The sequence below is a fragment of the Telmatherina bonti genome (assembly GCF_933228915.1).
Source record: "Telmatherina bonti genome assembly, chromosome: 7".
In the NCBI taxonomy this organism is placed as follows: domain Eukaryota; kingdom Metazoa; phylum Chordata; class Actinopteri; order Atheriniformes; family Telmatherinidae; genus Telmatherina; species Telmatherina bonti.
In genome coordinates this window covers 33616582-33617236 of record NC_136625.1, presented here as the reverse complement: position 1 = coordinate 33617236, position 655 = coordinate 33616582, and the positions used below count along the sequence as shown (strand labels likewise).

The window sequence follows — 655 nt, the reverse complement described above, 5'->3', positions numbered from 1 at the left end:
CAAGATCCACTTTCCTCTCATTACATTTCCCTCTTTTTATGGAAACAAGCCTCATCATGCTGCTTCTGCTCCTGTTTATGGGATGTTTGGCCTCGTCTGCTGCACAGACAAGTGAGGAGCAGGGATTATTGGTAAATTAAAAACAAAGAAAGTGGTAAGGTGCTGTAAGTTTTTCAATGTGGTCATTGTCTCTTCAGCGGCCTTTTCTCCACTTGAGACATCAGGCATGACGACTGCTTCGGTTCAGACAACAGCGGTCCTGCCCTCCACTAACCAACAACTTAATGGTAAGTGTATTTTAAAATGACAGAATCTGATGAACATTTCTGGCTTTGCTTTAAATCTTTTGTGTCCTGCTTTTGTTTGTCAGTGATAGCGATCCTTCAGGCATCTGTTTTATCCAACCTGGAGCTGAATGAAACTACAGCACTTCCAGTCTTAAGCAAGGTCTCCCATTACAAACTTTCTGATGAAGAATAATACATTTCCTCCATGTGTTTATGTGTGAATGACTTTAAAACTATGTCTTTCAGCTTCATGAAATCATCCATGATCTCGAGCCAGACATAACCTTCAGTCTGTCGCTAAAAAGCATCATGGAAGTCTGAAACCAAACAGGTCCTGGTTGGATGTAAACACACTAATGTGATATTTA

The 655-nt window shown here is 40.8% G+C and overlaps 1 protein-coding gene across 1 annotated transcript; it reads left to right on the top strand.

Annotated features, from left to right (window-relative positions):
- Positions 1 to 655, top strand: LOC306757889 (uncharacterized protein). Its single transcript, XM_079243064.1, has 4 exons — positions 1 to 111; positions 198 to 287; positions 371 to 447; positions 534 to 655. Exons 1-4 carry the CDS (start codon positions 39 to 41, stop codon positions 606 to 608), a joined length of 315 nt encoding a protein of 104 aa, XP_079099190.1. The 5' UTR covers positions 1 to 38; the 3' UTR covers positions 609 to 655.

Excerpts from the sequence above, each read along its gene's own strand:
- LOC306757889 (XM_079243064.1), top strand. The coding sequence starts at position 39 with ATGGAAACAAGCCTCATCATGCTGCTTCTGCTCCTGTTTATGGGATGT. Across the intron at positions 112-197 it reads CTCGTCTGCTGCACAGACAA|CGGCCTTTTCTCCACTTGAG; the intron begins GTGAGGAGCAGG and ends TTGTCTCTTCAG. Across the intron at positions 448-533 it reads CACTTCCAGTCTTAAGCAAG|CTTCATGAAATCATCCATGA; the intron begins GTCTCCCATTAC and ends TATGTCTTTCAG.